This window comes from Podarcis pityusensis (genome assembly GCF_964106645.2).
Source record: "Podarcis pityusensis genome assembly, chromosome: 9".
NCBI lineage: Eukaryota > Metazoa > Chordata > Lepidosauria > Squamata > Lacertidae > Podarcis > Podarcis pityusensis.
Window position 1 is genome coordinate 2,517,765 of NC_138034.1, and position 19,123 is coordinate 2,536,887.

At 45.9% G+C, this 19,123-nt stretch overlaps 1 protein-coding gene and 1 pseudogene across 3 annotated transcripts; one reads left to right on the forward strand and one right to left on the reverse strand.

The window, feature by feature from the left end:
• Nucleotides 1-1,901: 1,901 nt before the first annotated feature.
• Nucleotides 1,902-10,546, reverse strand: HYKK (hydroxylysine kinase). 2 transcript variants are annotated; one of them, XM_081021577.1, is made up of 5 exons: nucleotides 9,972-10,546; nucleotides 5,316-5,665; nucleotides 4,531-4,673; nucleotides 3,864-4,047; nucleotides 1,902-2,490 (listed from the first exon to the last, which is right to left on the reverse strand). In XM_081021577.1, the coding sequence occupies exons 1-5, from the start codon at nucleotides 9,992-9,994 to the stop codon at nucleotides 2,030-2,032; spliced, it is 1,161 nt and encodes a 386-aa protein (XP_080877703.1). In that variant the 5' UTR covers nucleotides 9,995-10,546; the 3' UTR covers nucleotides 1,902-2,029. The 2 variants fall into 2 exon arrangements, with proteins under 2 accessions (XP_080877703.1, XP_080877704.1); XM_081021578.1 differs by lacking the exon at nucleotides 9,972-10,546 and adding an exon at nucleotides 7,481-7,773.
• A 4,679-nt stretch (nucleotides 10,547-15,225) lies between these two features.
• LOC308485582 (repressor of RNA polymerase III transcription MAF1 homolog pseudogene) lies at nucleotides 15,226-16,812 on the forward strand (annotated as a pseudogene). The gene has a single exon. The product of its transcript is annotated as a repressor of RNA polymerase III transcription MAF1 homolog pseudogene (transcript).
• Nucleotides 16,813-19,123: the final 2,311 nt, after the last annotated feature.

The following is a 19,123-nucleotide window of genomic DNA, read 5'->3' on the forward strand; positions in this document are numbered from 1 at the left end:
CGCTTGCTGTAACTAAAAAGATTGCAACAAGGTAGAGAACAGAGCCCATTGTCTTCTCAGGCCTTTCTCAGAACCACATTGCAACTTGCTTTCTCTCCGGGAACCATGCCAAAGCACAAGAATGAAACAACGGGAACACTCTGAAAACCCCCTCACCCCCTTTCCTGCCAAGATTCCAATAGTCCCAAGACAGCTTTCTGTTCATGCTCAGAGGACTCCTGAGGGAGGAGAAAGGAGGAGGGAACTGGAAGGGGTATATAGGCTTGTGCACATGATTGTGAACTCGTGCATGCTTTTTGTGACTTATCACACTTGCTCCTTCTACCAGTTCATGGATGGTAGAAATAAAAGCCTTTTCTCCGAAACTATTCCTTGAGTGTCTGTTGACTCCCACTTCCCTTTCCCAGGCGCAATATTTTCCCCACCCGAGGGCAAAGCCTCATAAGGCTACAATATAACTTTATTATTTATACCCCACCCACGTGACTGTGTTTCCCCAGCCACTCTGGATGGCTTCCAGCACATATAAAAGCATAATAAAACACCAAACATTAAAAACTTCCCTTCTGATGTCTTCGAAAATACAAATTCCTTTTCCTTGGTTGTCCCAGTGTGTCCCATCTGCAGTGTGGCTCATATTTGGACTTTTTGGGGGGAAGCAGCAGAGTCTGGGGTAAGAGTTGGGCTGCTTCCTTGTCCCAGCCCCCAAAGGAAAGGTATCTTGGAAAACAAAAAAACTCAAATGTGCACAAAATGTGCATATGTTAATTTCTGCATATAGATGCAACCTTTGGTGAAAATCCCTCTCCTTGAAGGCTGAGATGCGGGGAAGCCTGAGAGCAGACAGCGCTCTGCCCTCCGTCCGTCTGCAGCGCCAGAACTCCTGGGCGCCCTTCCTGGAAGCAGGGCAGGGAGGGCAGGGGGGCTGCCCAGCCCTTGGGGCAGACTGCCAGGCAAGGACCTGCACCCACCGGGCAGCCTTGGGCCAGTCACTGCCTCGCAGCCTAACCTCCCTCACAGGGTCATTGTGAGAATAAAACAGAGCAGCAGAGAAGTATGTGCACCACTTGGAGCTATTTGGCAAAAAAATGGGAAATGAATGTAACACTGTAATAATAATAATGCCACCATGTTTCAAACAACCCTTCACTGTACTCTAATCATATTAATAAATTGTTTTATCTTGTTTTAAATTGTTGTACTTGAGCTTTTTAATGGGAAGGCTGGTATAAATATTGTTATAACTTATTTTTCTTATTATTATTGACACATGGAGGATAAATAATAAATAATAATAATAATATATTCATTATATGCCACCCATCTGACTGGGTTGCCCCAGCTACTCTGGGCAGCTATACCGGGAAGGGAATTCGGGTGGGGACCACTACTCAGCTTCAATATTAATAATAACAATAATAATTTATTATTTCTACCCCACTGATCTGGTTGTGTTTCCCCAGCTGCTCTGCCCAGCAAACGGAAGCAAAGACCTTGGGTTAGTCAGGAGTTCTCGGGGCTACAAAGTACCTTCAGATATTTGAAGGAAAGGTCCAGCAATAGAATAATAAGCTTTCCCAAAAATATTTATTTAAAGTGATTTTCATCCCACTCTTCAGATGAAAATAGGCTTCCAAAGCAGCTTACAGCAATCAGTAAAAATCTGGTCCCTGCCTACAGGTTTACAATCAAGGGCACAAAAGGCAAGGGGGTTGTGGGGGGAGGAGGAAAAAAGCAAACACAGGCATTAGTTTTTGTCAGACGTTCCAGAGGCCTCTGTGTGTGGGCTCTGCCCAATGGAATAAATCTGAAATTCTTTGAAAAACTAGATTTTGGAAGCAGGATGAAATTATGCAAAGGATAAATACCAGACACCCTGTACTGTGAGCGTTTAGGGGAAGTATTGGCATAATTCATTCAGGTAGCAGTATTCTAGATTCCCTGATCATAACATCTGGAACTTTAATCTGGGCAGAGCCCCATTTTAAAACTGTAAATCTGAGCGGCCCATAACCATGTAACCCAACATTTAGGAAGGCCCCTTTTTGGCATACGCTTCTGCTGTGTTAAACCAGATCATCTCCACAGCCTTTTGGCCCATCTCAAAGAGCAGCAGCAAGCGCTTCCATCCTGTCTTGGATGTGGTCATCAAGTACTCTTCATTCTCGGGCTGCAGGAGGGTGGTGTGGGCAGCCATCACGAGAGACTGAGCAAACCTCCCACTCACTAGGAGAAACAGGGCATCTCGCTCCTCCTCCGTCAGCGGGACGATGCTTTCATATCCCGCGAGAATGTGGCCTCCCACGCTGAGGGGTTCCTTGCTTTCAATCATCATGTACATGATGAGTATCGCTACTTCAAACACGTAGCAGCCATAGCTCATGTCGCTAAAGTCCAAAATACCAGACACCCTGTACTGTGAGCGTTTAGGGGAAGTAAAATCGGTATCTACTAGAATATTGTGGTCATTGAGATCTCCATGAATGATACCTGAAAGTGGAGAACGAAGAAAAACTGATATAATTCAAGTGGGACCTGTAACAGAATGTTGCAGTGCTGAATGCTTCTGTTCAGGATTCCAGCCACTCCATGTCGTTATCCTGTTTCCCCTCCCCAACTGTCAGGCCAATGAGGATACTCAGTCCTCACTGGGGTGTCTTTTGGGGCTGAGCTCCCCTTCCCCTTAGAACTTCCCCTCTAGATTACTTTTTGCACTTCTGTAACCCTTGGAGTTTCCCCCAAGCCTGCCAATGCCTCCCACTTGGGCATGGAATTATGGAACCCCCTCCCACAGGAGGCAGGGGCGACCACCAATCTGGATGGCTTCCAAAGAGGATTACACACATTCATGGACAAGAGGGCTGTGGGCAGCTGCCAGCCAGGATGCCCTGTGCTCTGCCTCCACAGCTACCTGCAAGTGCAGGAGGGGAGGCGACTGCTGTTGTGTTCAAATTCTGCTTGCAGACTTCCCACAATGGGCATCTGGTTGGCCACTGTGAGAATAGGATGTTGGCCTAGATGGGCCACTGGCCTGATCCAGCAGGGTCTTCTTATTGTGATGTTGTTTTGACTGGGAAAGTATTGGCCTGAACATTGGAAAGGGAGGCAACAATCTGTTTAGAATAATATACAGTAGGCCCTGCCTTACAATGCAATTTGATACATGTCTCTGCAGAAATCAGTTATCCAGAGTTCAGTGGTACTTTAAGGCTCACTATTTTAATCTAATTTGGGGCCTAATATACAACTGAGCACTACCGCGTCACAGGGAAGTTAGAGCTCCCACATGCATGAAGCATCTCTCTCCCCACCCCACCTCCCTCAGGCACATAAAAAACACTTAGCAAAATTAAAATCAAATAGTCAGAGGCACACCTAGGGACGGTGAAACCAGCCCCCCCCCCGGACACAAGCCATGCCCCCCCCCGCATAAATTACCTATCAGACTATGGAATGCATGACCAATATATGTGTGTGCAGACAATGCCGGTGTCGCAGCGAGATCAACTGCAAGAGGAGCTTCCCATCCTTCTCGCACCTTCTCGTAAAGTGGGCTTTTTCTGGGGGGGGGGGGCGGTGCTGGTACCGCTCCTTGCCAAGGTATGCCTCTGCAAATAACAACAACTACAGTGGAACCTCGGGTTACAAACGTGATCTGTGCGGGAAGTACGTTCACAACCCACAGCACTGCGACTGTGCATGACGCAATTCAGCGCTTCTGCGCATGCGCCGAAACCCGGAAGTAACCTGTTCCGGTACTTCTGGGTTCAGTGTTTCCATAACCCAAAAACGTGCAACTTGCAGTGATCGCAACCTGAAGTATGACTGTGTATTACTGTGCATTTCTTTAAAAAGATACTTACAGGGCCGAAAGGAGTGTAGGTTTGGGACTATTTTACGCCTGAACTGATCAATGGCCCATTTCACTGCGTCCAGATATTCGCTCCGGCCCAGCGCATGAATGTATTGCTCCAGGAGAGGGACATTAGCCAGATTCCAGATGAAGCCACCTCGGTGGAGACTTCTCGCCAATGGATGCTGGAATTTCTTTTGGGTGGCGGAGGGGGGGGGGACAGGAATACATTGTTTCAATTAAAAACAAAACAAAATTGCTGAGTGCATATATGGGCAGTGTTGCTGTGATGGCTTCTATCTTCCCAGATCAGTGGCTGTCCAGAGTTTCAGGCAGAGGCCTTACCCCTTCCAACCTGGAAATACTGGGGGGCACTGAACCCCAGACCTTCTGCATCTTCCCCTCCCCCCACCCCCATGTGAGCATATTCAGCTTTCTCCATTACCCAAACATTGGAGCCAAATATCTCACATTGCCTAATGGTTACAGATTGGCACCAGCAGACGCACATAAAAGCGATATAAAGTCAACAAAAAATGTTTAGCCCACCCAAATCCCAGGTTGACCCCCCGGCACCCAAACTGCTGGCTTACTCCATGGCGTTGCTGGAAATTAAAATAGCAGCTAGTCTTAGTTACGGGGCTCACCTAAAACTAAGGCATATTCCAAAATCTCACCTCTGTGAGTGTTTTGTCCATCCTGGCTGCCATCCGCCCAAGTTCATACAGAAGAGGAGGACTCGTGTGGATCGTGGCCACCGTTTTGCCTGGGAGGTAGCTCAACAGCCGCACTATATATGCTCTTTTGGCAGAGCTAGTATCTAAGAAGCAAAGAGATTCAATTTTATTCAGCAACATTCACATACAGAAGAGCTCTAAGTTGTTTACACAAAAGGATATCACAGCAATAAAAAAACTGACTTTAAAAACAGTAATAATAAAATTATCAAAATAGAAATAAGAGTTTCAAAAAATAAATGCAATACAATCACACTCCTATTTTCCAGGGACAGTTCTGGGTTTACAGAACCCACCCAGTTTCTGATTTGATCCTGGAATGTCCTGCTTTTTGTTACAACGTCCCTATTTTAATTGGAGAAATGTTGGCATCAAGAAAATAAGTAACTGTACAACCTTTAGAAGACATCTGAAGGCAGCCCTCTATAGGGAGATTTTATAACGTTTAATGTTTTATAATGTTTTCATACATGTTGGAAGCTTCTCAGAGTGGCTGGAGCAACCCAGCCAGATGGGCAAGGTATAAATATTAAAATTCTTGTTGTATAGGACACCCCTATTTTCATCAGAGAAATGTTGGAGGGTATGGGATCACAAGCAGGGAGACTGCAGCTGCCCTCCTGTTCTGCTTGTGAGCTGCTCAAAGGCAGCTGGTCTCCTGCTGGACTAGATGGGATCTGGCACCAGCAGAATAGCAATGTTGGATGCATGTTCCACCCCCTCACCTACGGATTCCAGAAACATTATTCCACCCTCTTTCGTGGAATGAGGAGTTTGCACGGGAAAGCCCTCGCCATTCAGGAATATCATGACCTGGGTCTGCACCTCAATGAGTTCAGTGTTCTGGCTGTCTTCACAATTGATTATTTTGAGGACAAAATTCTGGGCGCTCTCTGCTTTCCCTTCAAGTGCAGCCGAAGCACACACATAGAAATTCTGATCATCATAGCTCGGCAACGGTTTGAGCTCCAAGACCGTTAATCCGAATATCTTTTGGACCAATTCAGTGGCTTGCTTTTTGCTGAATGCTGGCTTCTTAAGAGGCTGTTGCTTATTTTCAGCCGACATTGTGCATCTGTAAGAGGATAGTAATAACAAGAATCAACAATGACAAAGAACAGAACATTTAGATTGAGTTTTGCAGGTAAGCTACTGTGCATGCATCGCCTTAAATCAGAATTCTGGATGTAGTCCTCTAGGAGTTTGTCAGCTGAATGATAAAAGTTGGCAGCAAACAAGAGTTTTATTATTTTCTTCTCAGGGAGATCCTATTTTGATAACAGGTCCCACTTGAAAATTCTACTGCAAAACTCTCCAACAGAGACCCTTGGACTCTGTTAAACAAAGTGAGAAGCTTCCTAACCTTTGTACATTAAAAAAAACCCTTACATGTAGCAACAGCGAGGTACAACAATCCTTCTTCACATTGCACATAACTTATGGAATTTGCAGCAATGGTGACTGGGGGTGGTCGAACAGACAAATTTATTTTAGGGCTTTAAAAGGTGGCTGGCGCTGTGGGTTAAACCACAGAGCCTAGGGCTTGTTGATCAGAAGGTCGGCAGTTCGAATCCCCGTGACGGGGTGAGCTCCCGTTGCTCGGTCCCTGCCCCTGCCAACCTAGCAGTTCGAAAGCACGTCCAAGTGCAAGTAGATAAATAGGTACTACTCTGGCGGGAAGGTAAACGGCGTTTCCGTGCGCTGCTCTGGTTCGCCAGAAGCGGCTTAGTCTTGCTGGCCACATGACCCGGAAGCTGTACGCCGGCTCCCTCGGCCAATAAAGCGAGATGAGCGCCGCAACCCCAGAGTCGGCCATGACTGGACCTAACGGTCAGGGGTCCCTTTACCTTTAAAGTCCCACCACCAGATCAGGGATTCTCACCTCGGGGTGTGAAGTCATAGCGCTGTGTGAGTGGTGCCAAAATGACCTCTCCCCCGGGGCACAAGCCTGGGCCGTGTGCATGGAGGTCCTGGGCTGCCCAGATGAGAAGACCCCCCTCTTGGCCTCACGGATGGGGTCCAAAGGAAAGCAGAGCACCAGCTTGGCTGCAGGTGTTGCTGGAAGGAGGCATATAGGAGACATCCAACCCTCTTAGGGACTTGACTCCAGATTTGTGTAGGCTTTACTCCTTACTCTATCTCCTGAAGATGTCCCACAAGGCACCAGAGTTTGCCTTCTCCTAGGTGGACTCCCTTGAGCCCCATCTGCCCCTCGCTTTCCTCTACAGAAATTGCCTTCTTGATTGTTGGACCCACTCTGGGTCTCGTCTGCTCAGTCTGCCCGACTCTGTCTCTGCATGCAGAGGAAGTCCCTGACTCACTGAGGATTTGAGACCAGTTGGAGGCCTTGATCAGATAGCCAGTCAAAGTCATTCCTGGGAATGTGGCCGCTGTCACCTGCCAACAGCTTCTAGGAACCACAGGGGAGAGTTGAGTGCAGGGTGGGGTCCAAAAGGTGGACAAACTACCCCAGAAGGAGCACAATGTGTCCCCCACCAGAGGTGCTACCCCATACACCACAGAGATCATTCACATGCACAAATGAGTAAGTACAGTGGTAACTCGGGTTAAGTACTTAATTCGTTCCGGAGGTCCATTCTTAACCTGAAACTGTTCTTAACCTGAAGCACTACTTTAACTAATGAGGCCTCCTGCTGCCGCCACGCAGCCAGAGCATGATTTCTGTTCTCATCCTGAAGAAGGTTCTTAACCCGATGTAATATTTCTGGGTTAGCGGAGTCTGTAACCTGAAGCATATGTAACCCGAGGTACCACTGTACTTGCTAGCACAAACAATCTGGCATGGGTAACCCAATTCACACACGAAGCATGATCAAATTCACTGTGCTATTTCAATCCACAAGTATTTTCCCAATGAAAGTTCTCTTACCAGGACAACCAGGAATGCTTTCCTTCTTTCCTGCTTCTTTTTTTAGTAAGTGGGCTGCACGCTGAGCTGCCAGCTGAGAAAAGATGTCTCTCACCTAAGTTTTTGAGCGTGGCGCACAAGCAGGCCAGGCCCAGCAGGAGGCGCTGGAGCTCCTCCCGGGAAAGGCTCTGCCGGCCGGAAGCTGCGCCTTGAAAGGAGAAGATCTGCTGCGAACGGGGCCGAGGTTTCGCTCCTGCGGAAGAGCTCTGCCCGGGGCTCCTTCCTGCGCTTCTCGGAGCACCAAATGCAAAGCTCTTTTTTTAACTGGCTGGGAAAGCTTAGAAGGAAGCTTCTGATTGGCTGCAAACAAGCAGCCCCCCCTCCCCCCCATTCATTTCCCCTCTGCGTGTGTCCGCCCACTCCGAAAGGGAAAGTAGGACCATGTTTTCATTAGGCCAACTCACAAAGACACGAAGATTGCAACTTGCCAAATTCAGTATTTTTCTCCCTTTTTTTTTGGCAGGGGGTGGTGATTGTTGCTTAACAACCTGCGTGAGGAGGCACCAGCAGTTGAACAGGAAAGATTTGCCAGCTAATTAGCTAATAAGCTAATTATTTGCTATCCAGTGGACAAGCAACCGTGTGTACTTATCAAGGGAGGAGCAGCAGACTTGTCCTTCTGAGTTGGGAGGGACCCCCAGGGTCCTCTAGTCCAACCCCTTGCAGTGCAGGGATCCTGCCCACAGCTGTCCCTGGGGGGGCTCAAACCCCCAGCCTTCAGCTTAACAGACACACTGAACTATTGCACCACAGAGATTTAAAGGTGTATTCTGCCCTTGGTCAGAAGATCTCTGGACAGTTCACAGCATAAAAAGACAAGTCATAGAGTCATAGAGTTGGAAGAGACCACAAGGGCCATCGAGTCCAACCCCCTGCCAAGTTATACTCGCAATCCCATCAGAGAGCTGCAGGGGGCGAGGCTTTTTGCTGCCCATCAGCCGTAATCCTATTACAAAAGTCTGCAATTTCTCAAGTACTTGAGGAAACTGGGTGGACACACCTGGCTGGCAGCAGGGTAGCATGAGAACATAAGAATCATAGAAGTGTAGAGTTGGAAGGGACCCTGAGGATCATATAGTCCAACCCCTGCAATGCAGGAATATACGGCCGTCCCATACGGGGACCGAACCTGCCACCTTGGCGTTATCAGCACTGTGCTCTAACCAACTGGGTTAAGCTGTTGAAGAGCTTCTTGGATCAGAGCAATGGACCAAGTACTCCAGCATCCTGGAGCGGTTAGAGCACAGTGCTGATAACGCCAAGGTTCTCACAGCGGCCAACCAAATGCCTGAGGGAAAACCACAAGCAGGATTCGAACGCAGGAGCCCTAAGGCATTTTTCAGAAGTCTGTAACTGTTATAACAAAACAGATCGCCCATAGAAATGGCAGTAAGCATCTCTTTTTATTTACAGCCATAAGTTTCACACAACTTCCTCTTGATAGTCGCAGACTTAAAATGTCCTATTAATGTTTGTTTTAATTTTATGGGAATACAAGATATATGGAAGCATGGATACGACAAGTTTACTGTGCAGCATTTGCAGATGATTAATGAAAGTGAATCACATATGGAAAGTGGGAATGGGAAAGATGTTTATCAGCAGCCTTCACTTCTAGAAAAGAATTATAAAACTTTATATTTATATAACTGGGTTATATAACAGAAGGAGGAACTGCTAATTCTCAGATCTAAGGAATAAAGGGTGGTCTAAAAATTTAAAAGGAAGAAAATGGTTTTTAACAGGGCAGTCTGTTAACCTGCTGTGAAAAGGTAAATACAATCAATTTATTTGTTAAGGGGAAAGGGTACATACAGATATGCTTTCTTTATTACAGTTATACCTTGGTTGTTGAATTTAATCTGTCCTGGGAGTCTGTTTGACTCCTGGAACCGTTCAAAAACCAAGGCGCAGCTTCTGATTGGCTGCAGGAGCTTCCAGCCCTCAAGCGGAAGCTGCGTCGGATGTTTGGCTTCCCAAAAACGTTCGAAAACTGAAACACTCATTTCTGGGTTTTTGACGTTTGGGAGCTGAAACATCCGGCAACTAAGCCATTCAACATCCAAGGTACAACTGCATATGTAATTTTTCATGTGTTTTTATCCTTGTTGTAAGTGGTCCAAGAACCTGGTTATATAAATATTTAAAATACAGTAATGAAAAGGAAAGGTCAGTAGGAAAGCATCTGCTTGCATACGGAAACTCCCAGGTTCAGCCCCTGACCTCTCCAGGTGGGAGAGAATCCTGCCTAGAACCATGGAAAGGGGCTGCCGACCAGTGCAGACAATACTGACCTGGATGGACCAATGGTCTGACTCGGTACAAGGCAGCTCCTCGTGTTCCTATCGTGAGAACAGCTGCTTCCTTTTCTCGCAATGTCTCGCCATGTGCTTCTGTTCTGCATTTAAAAACTGCATGACACAACTGCTCAAGGGGGGCATTGTCACTTTACCCTCCGTGCTTGTGGCAAACCATTCATGTGTCTGAGCTGCAGTCCTGTTAGGCTCACTGAAGTTAGCCTGGTGTGCTGTGTTGGTTGCCCAGAGTGCAGCATGCTGAGCAAACTGCAGAAAAAGATGGGTTCCGGCTTTGGCTTGAGTTGGTCACTCTTCTGTACTCAGTGTGCAGGAAGTCTTGTACGCCCTGATCTAAGAACAAAGTAATTTATTGGGGTTATCAATCTCTTAGACAAATTACCCACACTTTCATAAATCAATGGGACTTAGCTTCCGGTCTCTGGAAGGTTCTCGGAGCATGCCAATGCCTGACCTCCAGGCCTGAGGGGCCAGAGGCCGCTTGGGGGTGAATTCGTGGCCTCCAGGCTGCAGCAGCTGAAGGCCCCATACCCGTCACCCCACCCACTTGACACTTGCTCCCCGAAAGCCGCCTGAGGTGGTGGAGAAGCCCCCTGGCTGCCCTCTGGGGCTCTTTCATGTCTCCCTTGAGGTGCCCAAATGGGAGGCTTCTGAGGGGATGAGTTTGCTTCTAGATTCCGTTGTCAGGGATTATTTCACACACCTTTGATGCAACTGGGTACTACTGTTTAAACTTTCCCTTTTTCCTTTGTATTGTAGAAACAGACTTGTTTTATTCCCCCCCCCCCAAAGTGCTATTATTAAAACAAGATGTCTGAGTCCCTATTGGTTTTGGCTGTTTTTTTGTTAAATTTCTTTTTCTTTTCTTTTTTAAAAAAACATTTATTTCCATACATACAAACAAAAACACACTAAATCTACATACCAAGAAAAAATAATAGACACATTGAAGAACAACCTACTTAAACATACAAAACATTAAAATTTCCTACACCCATGTGACTTCCTCTGGGTTTTTTCCTATAGAGATTTTGAGCATCTTTTAAAATTCCTCATGAATGCAACCCCCCCAAATTTTTAACTCTTCCGCAGCCCCACCATGAGTGCATCACAGTACCCTCCACCTCCTTACATTTCCAACAAAGATTGAATTTTGACTTGTATATTTTGGCAAGCTTTGTGAAATTTATTTCCTTCACCACACGGTCTGAGGGGAGGTTACAACAATATAAAAATGCAACCTTGAAATAAGTTAGAACAATTTACAGTCAGAAGAACAGGGCAGGTCTTAAAATAGGTAGCATCCGGTTCCTCCAGCCTATCAGGAGAGGGACGTTCACCTGCAAAGAGGGACACCTGCTCTTGAAGGCAGAGGGCCTCTTGTTCTGGCTGCCCTGCTGGCATCAAGGAGCCATTCTGGGGGGTTGCCAGGGTTGGAAGGCAAAAGGCTTTGGTTCCACCAGTAGGCACAGAAAGCCTTGGAGCTGGTGGGCTGGTTTTGCTTCCCTTTGGAAGGAATGGGGCTTCTTGCTGAGATAGCTGCCCCCCCCCCTTACTGTACTTTCACATCCAGGGAAGAAAGGATTTAAAAGGGGTGGAGCAAATTGACATTTCAGCCAATGAACCAGTGAAGGCCGAGGAAGAGAAAGCAGTGGAGTGCTGTCCCCAAATGCCCCCAAATCTATGAGGGAATCAGTGGAGTTGGAGAAAGCACACAGTGACCGAATCCTGAGTCTATGCAGCTAACGGAAGATGGATCCCAAACTCCTGCCCAATTCATCATCTCCCATGGACCAGGTGAGTGTCACGCTGGGGAAATGGCCTTGTGGGCCAAAGTTAAACAGACCGCCTGGGAGGTTGACTTTGACCCACAAATTGGAGGGTCCCCGTTTGGTTGCCTGGGATTTGCAGCCATGTGTGTCACAATGGCCGGGTTCCAGTGTCCCTGGAGACGCCAGAGAACTCCAAGGCAGTTGCAGACTCTCCTCTGCGGGCACCAGTGCTCCTTCCCAGGACCCCGCCCATCCCTCCCTGCCCCCCTCAGATCTTCCCTGAAGACATCCCCCTCCCTCCTCCCCCGTGTCCCCCCCAGACCTTGTCCCCCTCCTTTGCCCCCTCCCCCCCATCCCTCCCGCAAAAGATCCTTCCCTATGTCCCCTCCCCCCCAAGAGACCCTTTATTGCCCCCTCCCAGCTCCGCCCTGGCCCTGGTACCCTCCTATTCACCCCCGTCCTTTAATCTGCCCCCTCCCCCCCTCCATCCCTCGCTGAAGGGGCTGCCTCCTTTCTCTGGTCGTGCTTCCTGCTTGCTCCCTCCCTCCTCAGCCCAGTCTCACCCATCCTTCTTTCAGACATTGTGATATATTGCTATATTGCGATGGTTAGCTGGTGATAGTAAGAAAAGATGGTAAGAAAAGGTTGGAAAATCTTTTTTCCAAAAAGGTAGGAAAGATCTTGTCTCTGTTATACTCAACTCAGGTCTGGTCAGTCTTACTCATTGAAACATTTTTCATATCCTAGACTGCGCATTTTCACCCCAGACTAGCTTTCATTTTCTGATTGAAGGTAGTGCTGAATAATAATAATAATAATAATAATAATAATAATTCTGCAGAGTAGAGTCCTGCAGGAAAATATCTGGGTTGCCAAAACAAGTAGCAGCAGTGCTTTGATGAGCTTTCTTGAAAATAGCAGCATTTATTTCCAATTACATCTTTTATTTTGTGGTATAGAGATTAATAAGGAACACCTGCAGGATGGTAATAAAAGGTTGGTAAATATTCTAAAATGGGCTTCCCAAAGAACGTTCACAAACCAGAACAGTCACTTCAGGTTTGCAGCATTCGGGAGCCAAAACATTTAGGAACTAAGCTATTCCAAAACTAGGTACGACTAGATTTTATTTTGAACAACTGCAATTGCAGTAATAAAGAGTCCACTCGTGATTAAAATTAAAGAAAAATTAATTTTAATTTTCCTTATTCCACTTGTTAATTCAGTGCAATTCTATTACAACTGATTTTGACACCTCAATGACTAAGCTGTAGCAATAAACATCTGATTACGAGAACGTAATCAGTCTATCTCATATATTAGTTTCACCTTTTAAGTTGAATTACTGAAATAAATGAACTTTTCCATGATATTCTAATTAGCTCAGCAGGCTTCCTTTCATGCACTTTACTTACAGTCCGCATCTTGGGTTCACAGTTCCCTTCTGAAGGCAGTACTGCAGCGGCAGTCGGAGAGCCCGGTCATTGCGCCCACGCTTTGCTAGACTTACCCAGAGCTACAAGATGTCTCTCAAGGAAAAGCTGATTGAAAATGTTCACAAAGTATGTCCCCTACCCCCCTTGAAGAGACCCTTTTTGCCCCCACCCCACCCCAGCTCTGCCCTTGCCCTCTCCCTCCTACACCCCTGAACACTGGCATGAGTACGACTAATCAAAATTTCCTGGATGGTCCTCTGCTCGAAGCCCGGAGAGCCAAGTTGGTCGCTGTGGCGTTCGTATGGAGCCCCCGGTCGCCTCATGGACTATTGACCCGTACACCACTAATCCGCTGCCACCAACCAGGTCCTGCCTGGTAAAATCACTTCAGTCTCAGTCAGATTCTCAATTAATAAAGAAGAGTGTATTTTATTTCAGACACAAACAAAACTTTTATAGCATTCCAAACGTTGTTGCTCTTTACTTTCTTAGTCTTATTTTCCTCTCTCTGTCTCTTCTACCTCCCCACACTCAAGAACCCACTGCCCTAACTGTCTCTCTATTACCAACTGCCTTTCCCAGGGGCCCTTCTACCGTATTTTTCGCCCTATAGGATGCACTTTTTCCCCTCCAAAAATGAAGGGGAAATGTGTGTGCGTCCTATGGGGCGAATGCAGGCTTTCGCTGAAGCCTGGAGAGCGAGAGTGCGCACCGACCCCTCTCGCTCTCCAGGCTTCAGAAAGCTATCCGCAAGCCGTGGGAGAGCTGCGCGACTTCATGCAGCTCTCCCACGGCTTGCAGACAGCTGCCTGCACCCCGACGCCTGGGCGCGCTGAGCTCAGCACGCCCCAGGCTTTGGGCTTCGCGCAGCTCACCCACGGCTTGCGGATAGCAGCCTGTTCTGGGGGCTGGGGTCGGGGGAAGCTCGGGCTTCCCCCGCCCCAGCCCCGCACCTGGGGGGAAAAAATTTCTTTATTTCCCCCCCAAAAAACTAGGTGTGTCCTATGGGCCGGTGCGCCCTATGGGGCGAAAAATACGGTACTTTACATCTCAGCAATAATTCAAATGGGCTAAACCCGGTACTTTCTTGGGGTACATCCCTATAGGCATAAAGTAGTGGTTGTATCGTGTCATCCCAATCATTGGGATTTTCTGCAGTATAGGCTTTAATCATTCTCTCTCTCTCTTTTTTTTTTATAAGATATTTATTAAAATTTTCAAAGTGTTACCAAATAAAATAAAAGCAGTAGAAAATACAAAATAAAAATAGTTAACAAAGTAGAAAAAGAAAAAAAACAACAAACCCCTTCCAACCACATGAATACAAATTCAAAAATAAGAAAAGGTGACAGAAAAAAAAAATACAAAAATACATCACAAACAATTAAAAACATTTAAAAACAAATTCATTATTCTCAAATCCTCAACTGTCATTACCTTCTTTCTTTGACCTCCTCCTCCCTTTCTTTGTATCCTAGTTATTAATTATCCCAGCAAATCCTTTCCATATTTCATAATATTCTGTCATTACATTACCCTAAACTGTTTTAATCTTATCTTTCTATAATAAAATAAATCTTAAAGCTTAAAACTTAAATCTTATCCTTACCAACTTCTCATAACCATAGTATTCTTTCATAATTCTTTAAACATCTTTACTAAAGCCAAGTAATTTCATTCCAACATTTTTCTAATATTCATCAATTTTATAAAACAGTTCTAATGGTAAAAAAAAGAGATGCAAACAGATCCAATCTTCATCCAACGTCCCTTCCTCCTGGTTCCGGGTTTTGTCAGTCCTTATTATCCCGTCGATCTAGCCCATTAACCTGGCAGCCTTATATCCGAGGCCCTCAAGTCTCTTCCATGTCCCTTCCGCAGCTCTTTTTCATATTTGTAACAGTATTTTCCCTTGTCTCCTGCTCGTGGTAACTCCAGCTTGGCAATATTTTTAACCCTTCTCGACAGATCAGCCCCTTTTCCATATTCAACACTGAATTCCATATGGTATTTGAAAGCATGTTTCAAGGACCCTCCAAAATTAAGAGCCCCCACAATCCCAAACATTTCACGGCCCATTGCCAGATTTGAAAAGTCCAAACATCCCAGCATAGGGGGGTCAATCCAGCCCCCCATTTCCAAACCAAACCAAACTTTTTCTTTCCAAACTTTTTCTTTCCAAAATGAAGCTGTTGGAAAACTCAAGTCTGGAAGCCCTAAACTCCCAGTTGAGGGTGGAAACAAACGGGAGATGCACCCATCCTTGGCAGGATTGAGAGCTCCTCTTGCAAGATGGCCGCTGACGACAAGCACCTCTTCAAGCCATTCTGCCAGGAAGGGCAGCCCCACGTGCTTGAGGCCCTGTCCCCACCTCAAAGCCCAGCAGGCTCAGCAAGAGCCACAGTGGCGAGGAGGAGGGCCCCCTTAGCGACAAAGGCAGTCACAAGACCCTCTTCTACCTGAGAGCCACCCTCAAGGAGTCCTTCCGTCAAGAGCCACGAATTCAGCCGAAGGATTTCCGTGCCCTGAAGCCCCACCTGTGGGACGCTGTGGAGCAGGAGATCTGCCCCTCGGAGTATGACATTGACAGCTACAACCCAGACCTGGACTCGGACCCCTTCGGAGAAGAGGGCAGCCTGTGGTCCTTCAACTCCTCCTTCTACAACAAGTGGTTGAAGCGGATCATCTTTTTCACCTGCCGTTCCATCCGTGGCTCCACATACCCTCACCCTGAAGCGGGAGATGAGCTGCACATGGATCTGAGCGAAGAGGAGGAGGAGGCAGCAGCAGGCCCCTGCGACGAGGACGGGGCCACCATTGAGGAGGAGAGGAGACAAGTGACTTCTGCATGTGTCTTCTGGGGCTCTTTTGCACCCCCTCTGAAGAAAGCTCCTCCAGCGTTCTCCCCCAGACTAGCGTCGTCGTGTTGCTCTGCCTCTTGGCCCTGTGGATGCTGCCTGACCAGCTGGTGCCTCCAGACTCCCAAGGATGCTGCCAGCCAGTCCCTTGGCCTACCTGCAGGCTTGGGCACCCCTGCAGCACTGGAAACTTGGTCCGGCCCCTGAGATGCACTTGCCTGTTCCAAGTGGCATCAGGGGAAATGCCCTCCATTCATCTGCAGCAGCAGCAGCCATGGTGGGGAGGCTGCCCCTGTCTGGGTTTGGGGCTGTGCCTCTCTTTCCTCAGGACACTGAACCCTCTCAGACTGACCCTCCCTGGAGATTTGTCCGCCAGTTTCCAGCATCTGGGGGCCCCTTTTTGCCCCAGAGTTGGCCTCTACTGACTTCCAGATGCTACAACCTGCTAAAGACTGCAGAAGCTGGATTTCCTGAGGGTGGCATCTCCCCCTCCCTTGTTTTAGACCGCAAAAGACATTGGTGCCAAGTGTCCTGGACTGGCAGAAGTCAGGGTTTGGGCACCTTGGTGGTTTGGCTGCTTTGCAAACAAACACACTTCTCTTTTGCCCGGCAAAAACCCACTATTGACAGCTGAATCAGGGCAAACAGCATTCCAGGGAAAACCCAAATTGCTATTTGCTCTGATTGAGTGGTAAAGATCAGGTTTTCCTGGGGGAAGCGCCAGGGAAGAAAAAATGCGCTCAGAAACAGACCAGAAAAGCGCAGGGCAAACGGTAAGAGCTACACTTGCAAAACATTTCTGAGCATTGCATGCAGAGCTCTCCAAAGCTCTCTAAATGAAATATTACTGAAACAGTACAATATTATCTTGTATGAAAAATCTCAAATTATTAAACTGAGACACTGTTGCTATCTTTTTTTTATATGATATTTATTAAAGTTTCAAAGAAAAGATTACATAAATAAAAAGAGAAAAAGAAAAAAGAAAAAAATAAGAAAGGGAAAAAAATACAAAATACAGAAAAAAGATAATAAACATTTAAAAAACACATCAATCTTTCCGTACCTTACATTTCATTTCCTTGCTTCCCTGACCTCCTCACACCTCCCTTTTTTGTATTCCAGTTCTATTAATTAATTCAGCAATTCCTTTCCCTCTTTGTTTTTATCTTAATCTTTTAACTTAATAAATCATAACTTTGAATTTTCACCAGTTAACAATCCATTTTTACATACACCTTAATAACATTGCTGCTAAAACCACTTAACTTCATTCAGACATCATTCTAACATTCATTAATTTTGCAATATTTCTGTAAATAGTCTTTAAATTTCTTCCAATCTTCTTCCACCGACTCTTCTCCCTGGTCTCGGATTCTGCCAGTCATTTCCGCCAATTCCATATAGTCCATCACCTTCATCTGCCATTCTTCCAGAGTGGGTAAATCTTGTGTCTTCCAATACTTTGCAATAAGTATTCTTGCTGCTGTTGTGGCATACATAAAGAAAGTTCTGTCCTTCTTTGGCACCAATTGGCCGACCATACCCAGGAGAAAGGCCTCTGGTTTCTTCAGAAAGGTATATTTAAATACCTTTTTCCTTTCCTTATAGATCATCTCCCAGAAAGCCTTAATCCATGGGCATGTCCACCAAAGGTGAAAGAACGTACCTTCAGTTTCTTTACATTTCCAACATTTATTATCGGGCAAATGATAGATTTTTGCAAGCTTGACTGGTGTCATGTACCACCTGTATATCATTTTCATAATATTCTCTCTTAAGGCATTACATGCCGTAAACTTCATACCTGTGGTCCATAACTGTTCCCAGTCAGCCATCATTATGTTATGTCCAACATCTTGTGCCCATTTAATCATAGCAGATTTCACCATTTCATCCTGAGTATTCCATTTCAACAGCAAGTTATACATTTTTGACAAAATCTTAGTTTTGGGTTCTAGCAGTTCTGTTTCTAATTTTGATTTTTCCACCTGGAAGCCAATTTTCTTGTCCAAATTATATGCCTCCATTGTCTGATAATAATGAAGCCAGTCTTGCACTTTATTTTTTAGTTTCTCAAAACTCTGCAGTTTCAGTCTATCTCCCTCTTGTTCCAGAATTTCCCAATATTTCGGCCATTTGACCTCCATATTGAGCTTTTTCTGAGCTTTCGCTTCCATCGGTGACAGCCACCTTGGGGTTTTGTTTTCCAATAAATCCTTATATCTTATCCAGACATTAAACAATGCTTTCCTGACAATATGATTTTTAAATGCTTTATGTGCTTTGACCTTATCATACCACAAATATGCATGCCATCCAAATACATTATTAAAACCTTCTAAATCCAGAATGTCTGTGTTTTCAAGAAGCAGCCATTCTTTCAGCCAGCAAAAAGCTGCTGATTCATAATAAAGTTTAAGGTCTGGCAGGGCAAATCCACCTCTTTCCTTTGCGTCCGTTAGTATTTTAAATTTTATTCTAGGCTTCTTGCCCTGCCAGACAAATCTAGAGATATCTCTCTGCCACTTCTTGAAGCAATCCATTTTGTCCAAAATTTGCAATGTTTGAAACAGAAACAGCATTCTAGGCAATACATTCATTTTTACTGACACTGTTGCTATCTGCTCCTTTCTCTTTCAACTATTGCCCTCTAGCTGTCTCTTTCTTTCTCTTTTTCAGCTGTCCCTTTCTTTCTCTTTTTTTCCTCACTCTCATAATTTTCCTTCATTCCTCTTCTTCTTCATTCTCGGTAGTTGCGCCCACCCTGTGAAACACCCTCCTGTCAAATGTCAAGGAAATAAACAACTATCTGACTTTTAGACGACATCTGAAGGGAGCTTTTTAATGTTTGATGTTGCCCAGAGTGGCTGGGAGAACCCAGTCAGATGAGCGATATATTAATAATAATAGAAGGGGAAGAAATGGAGGCAGTGAGAGATTTTACTTTCCTGGGCTCCATGATCACTGCAGATGGTAACAACAGTCACGAAATTAAAAAACTCCTGCTTCTTGGGAGAAAAGCAATGACAAACCTAGACAGCATGTTAAAAAGCGGAGACATCACCTTGCCAACAAAGGTCCGTATAGTTAAAGCTATGGTTTTCCCAGTAGTGATGTATGGAAGTGAGAGCTGGACTATAAAGAAGGCTGATCGCTGAAGAATGGATGCTTTTGAATTCTGGTGCTGGAGGAGACTCTTGAGAGTCCCATGGACTGCAAG

What these genes read in the sequence shown, in the direction of transcription:
- HYKK (XM_081021577.1), bottom strand. Translation starts at nt 9,994, where the DNA reads ATGGTTTGCCACAAGCACGGAGG. An exon ending in GTTTGCCACAAGCACGGAGG is followed by an intron (nt 5,666 to 9,971) that starts GTAAAGTGACAA and finishes ATCCTCTTACAG; the next exon opens with ATGCACAATGTCGGCTGAAA. An exon ending in AATGTTTCTGGAATCCGTAG is followed by an intron (nt 4,674 to 5,315) that starts GTGAGGGGGTGG and finishes TTTGCTTCTTAG; the next exon opens with ATACTAGCTCTGCCAAAAGA.